Genomic DNA, 4,358 nt, shown 5'->3' on the forward strand with positions numbered 1-4,358 from the left:
TTAATGCGAGAGGAATTTAGTTAGTTTTTCATTAACAGAAGATGCACAAGCAGAAAAAGCTCAGAACTGCTTGTTGTGAAAATGTTTTATTGTATGATAAACAATAGTGACTCTGTCACTTGGCTTAGGTTGAAGCAATTATTTCTTCCCATATGTAATTTTCTACAATACCAAAATGTCCTTGTTCTGACATTTCTTGACTCCAGAGGAACACAACTTCCAAAATGACTGCCAGGGTTATTTTAAAGAAGTGCAGAAGAAACTCAAAATAATTTGTTTCTCTAGTAACCAAGTGAAATATTTTCAGTATTTTACAAGAGGCATTTATGCATACATGTTTATTAAGATGTTAGTTTCATACATTATCCTCTCCACTTCATCTTTAAATTATATACTATCATTCTTTGACATGCATTGCAGTGTGAATCATATTTTAGAAGTATTCACGGTTTGAGATTTGTCATGAGCTATGAGAATTATGCAAAGCAATCCCACTATAGCATCAGTACTACATAGCAAATTTGATCTAAGCTTGTTTTATTACTTTTTGGCACGAGGAGATTAAATAATTACCTTCTACATTACAAATTTACAATGTATTAACTCTAGTACAGTAAACTAGATTAGTAATTTAAGGATAAAACAATACTAGTCCCGGTAATAACTTTTTGAGGGACTTTCACATTAAACTACGTACGTCACAACCACTGGGTGATGAAGGTTATTCATTTCCATACAAAGACACCTTACGTATCAGCCATCATGGATTATATAGCTCGCCTTATATGGGGGTTTATCTGATGAGTAGGTCGACGTGGATCCATTGATGATAACTTATGAGAGATGAAGTACATTGTTGGCCTTGATTTTGGAGTTTCAAGCAAACAAGAGCTTGCTAGCTTGATGATAAATACCAAAACATCTTTTACTTCATTTTCAGGATGTGGAAGGCGTTCATCTAGCAAATCGCTAAGCTGCACATGATCTCTAGTCGATGAATTTGCTAGCAAAGTAATGTATTCCCCAAGATGCTTTCCTTTTATTATCTCCAATGCTAGTACTCCAAAGCTATAGACATCACACAATTTTGTAACCTTCATTGTGTATGCAAGCTCTGAAACAAGACAATTTCCAAACAAGTATAACAATTTAAACGTGTAAATGAGATAAAAACAGTATAGAGTCTTTGGCTATAGTTCATGAAGTATAAAAACAAGGATAATAATTGAATTAGACCTTACCAGGTGCAACATATCCATACGTGCCTGCAAGCGCAGTGCAATTAGATGAGTCTGGCTTGAGAAGCTTAGCTATGCCAAAATCTGAAACACGTGCTTCGTACTCGGAATCAAGCAAAATATTACTGCTTGATATGTCACGATGAACGATCGGTGGTGAGCAATCTTCGTGCATGTAAGATAAAGCACAAGCAACACCTTTGATGATATTCACCCTTTTAATCCAATCCAATTTCTTGGACTCAACTTCATTGCTCAAAATGCTAGACAAACTCCCCCTATCCACATACTCATAAACCAACAACGAGTTTTGTGCATTCGAACAATAGCCGTAGAGGTTCACGATGTTCCGGTGCTTAATCCCAATCAATGCCCGTACTTCATTCATAAAGCTTTTGGGATGTGTATTCTCAAATGAAGAATGAAGTCTCTTCACAGCTATATTCCCTAATGATGGAAGGTTTACCTTGTAAATGCTTCCATGCCCTCCTTGCCCGATGCAAAATGTTGCATCAAACTCCTCTGTAGTGTTTAAGATATCTTTGTACAGTGTCTTTCCATCTAACGTGGATATTGAAACCCAACCATCACCGCGTCTTTCAACGTCTTTAACTTTCCTTATTTTATCACACATAAATAGAACACCAATGAAAGCACAGAGCAGTACTAGGGCTCCCATAATAGGAAGTACAGTGATGAGGATGAGTTTATGTTTCTTCGCCATTGAGTGCTTCTTCACCACAAAAGATGACCTTTCACAGGGCTGCTGTCCGGTTACATTTCCACAAAGACCTTTATTACCCTCCAATGAGGCATTGATAAAAGCTTTATTATTAGGGATTGGACCTTCCAACTTATTGTATGACAACACGACATCCAAAGAAACCAGTCAAACTTTCAAGTTCTTTAGGAATGCGGCCAGAGAGGCCATTGTGGGAAAGATTTAAGCTTACCAAGCTCTTCAAATTGGCTAGATCTGGGGGTATTTCTCCAACAAGATGATTATTGCTCAAATCAAGTAAATTAAGCTGAGTTATCCTCCCTATCTCAATTGGAATTTTCTGTCCAAATTTGTTGTTGCTCAGGTTCAACCGAAACAAGTGCACGTAATCTCCTAAAAAATTTGGGATCGACCCATTCAATCTATTGCCTGATAGATCAAGGGATTCTAATTTTGTCAGTGACCTAAGTTCCCCGGGTATACTGCCAGAAATATTGTTGTTTTGAACATAAAGATTAACCAGAGAGGTTAAATCTCCAATTTCCTTAGGAATCTGCCCGACCAAATGATTCGATGAAAGATCAAGTCCTAGAAGCCCTTTGACGTTTCCAATCTCTGGTGGTATGCTACCACTAATATTATTTCTGGCTACCCGCAGATCAATTAAATTCTTACATTTCCCCCAGTTACTGTTGAGTTCACCATGAAATTTATTGTCGCTCAAATTAATGAAATGAAGCTCTGGATAGATACCAAAAGATTCTGATAAATTCCCAGTGAAACTATTGTTATTAAGGCGAACCAGTTTGAGACTCGAGCACATCCTCAAGCTACTTGGTATTGGCCCTGTCAGCTTGTTACTATCCACAGTGAAGTTCTCAAGTTTCCCACCTCGGCAAAGTTGGTCTGGCAAATGGCCTGAAAACTGATTTTCACTCATTACTAGCATTGCCAAGTTATCCAAATATGTAAGTTCTCTGGGAATAGAACCAGAAAGTTTATTGGCACAGAGATGGAGAAATTGCATATTTCTCAAATTGCCAAAGAAAGCAGGAATTGAACCAGTAAGTTGATTATATGATAAATCAAGTTTAGTGAGGTTCTTTAGATTCCCCAACTTACTAGGGATGGGACCAGAAAGTTGGTTAGAATAAAGGTACAGAATTTTGAGCTCAGTTAAATCACCTAGAGTAATTGGAACTAAACCAGAAAGATTATTTGTTTGTAAGCTTAAATTCTCAAGAGACTTCATCTTTCCTATTTCTCAGGGGAATGGAACCATTTAAATGGTTGTCAGAGATGTTGAGAGTCTCAAGTTTGGTTAGTGAGCTGATTTGTGGTGGGATTTTTCCTGAAATCTGATTGATGGACAAGTCAAGATAGACAAGATTAGTGAGCTTACCAATTTCAGGTGGGATGGTGCCAGAGAACTGGTTCAAGCTAAGATCAACATATTCAAGAAAGGGGAGAGATGAAAATGGAAAATAATAGAGTGTACCATTAACATTAACATTTGTAATATTCAATCTATTTACCCGACCATTAAAGCATATAACTCCATACCAGGCCCTGCATACATCAGTACTTAGCGTCCATGAAGCCAATAAGGAAGTATTCTTGTTTTGGAAAGTTGATTTCCATTTAAGAAGAGCATTTGCTTCCTCAGTGGAAGCAAAAGTAATTGTGAAGAGATATAAGAGAGGAAGGAAATAAAATATTCTGGGAACCATCTTGAAGGCTAAAGGATTTCAGTTGATTGTTTTGTTTTGTGAAGGACTTGTGCAGGGTATAGTTCTATATATATTGTAGTGAATCATTACAAGTCTGGCTGAATCAATGGCATTTAATTCTCTTCTTTTGAAATGCAAGTAGAATTAGAAAGACTCAGGAGTCAATGGAGTTATCGTCTCACTACCCATAGAAGTAAATACAAACCAAAAGGTGATTGGATTGGCCAAGCTTACCTTTGTAGAAATAATTACTCCATGGATATCTCTGTAGAGAATCGTTACAAGACTTGTGAGTCAATGGAATTTATTTCCATCTTGTAAAATACGGGTAGAATTAGAACGACTTTGAAGTCAATGAATTAATATCTCACTATCCGTGGAAGTACATACCAATGAATTAAAAGGGTGTTTGGAGATAACATTTCAATTGCGGCCTAAGCTTAAAGTTGTGGAAATGTATTTGAGAGATCTTATGCAGAATTATTCAAAAGTCATTTACAAGCATGTCTAGTTGTGTCATTTTCGTAGGCCCATGTAGTGTGGAAAAGTTCCAATTTTTGCTCAGATGGCCCACCCAAGAAGAAAAAAGTTCTCACACACTTCCCTTCCATTTGCTCTCCAATTATTTCTTCTTTAACAATAATGTATTTCTAGAAGGAAAAAACAAGT

The 4,358-nt window shown here is 36.8% G+C and overlaps 1 protein-coding gene and 1 pseudogene across 1 annotated transcript; both read right to left on the reverse strand.

Moving 5' to 3' along the window:
* Window positions 1–520: 520 nt before the first annotated feature.
* On the reverse strand, window positions 521–2,097 carry LOC132032508 (MDIS1-interacting receptor like kinase 2-like). Its single transcript, XM_059422139.1, has 2 exons — window positions 1,242–2,097; window positions 521–1,114 (listed from the first exon to the last, which is right to left on the reverse strand). Exons 1-2 carry the CDS (start codon window positions 1,960–1,962, stop codon window positions 768–770), a joined length of 1,068 nt encoding a protein of 355 aa, XP_059278122.1. The 5' UTR covers window positions 1,963–2,097; the 3' UTR covers window positions 521–767.
* Window positions 2,064–3,834, reverse strand: LOC132032507 (MDIS1-interacting receptor like kinase 2-like; annotated as a pseudogene).
* Between the last annotated feature and the right edge of the window lie 524 nt (window positions 3,835–4,358).

The sequence above is a fragment of the Lycium ferocissimum genome, chromosome 10 (assembly GCF_029784015.1).
Source record: "Lycium ferocissimum isolate CSIRO_LF1 chromosome 10, AGI_CSIRO_Lferr_CH_V1, whole genome shotgun sequence".
NCBI lineage: Eukaryota > Viridiplantae > Streptophyta > Magnoliopsida > Solanales > Solanaceae > Lycium > Lycium ferocissimum.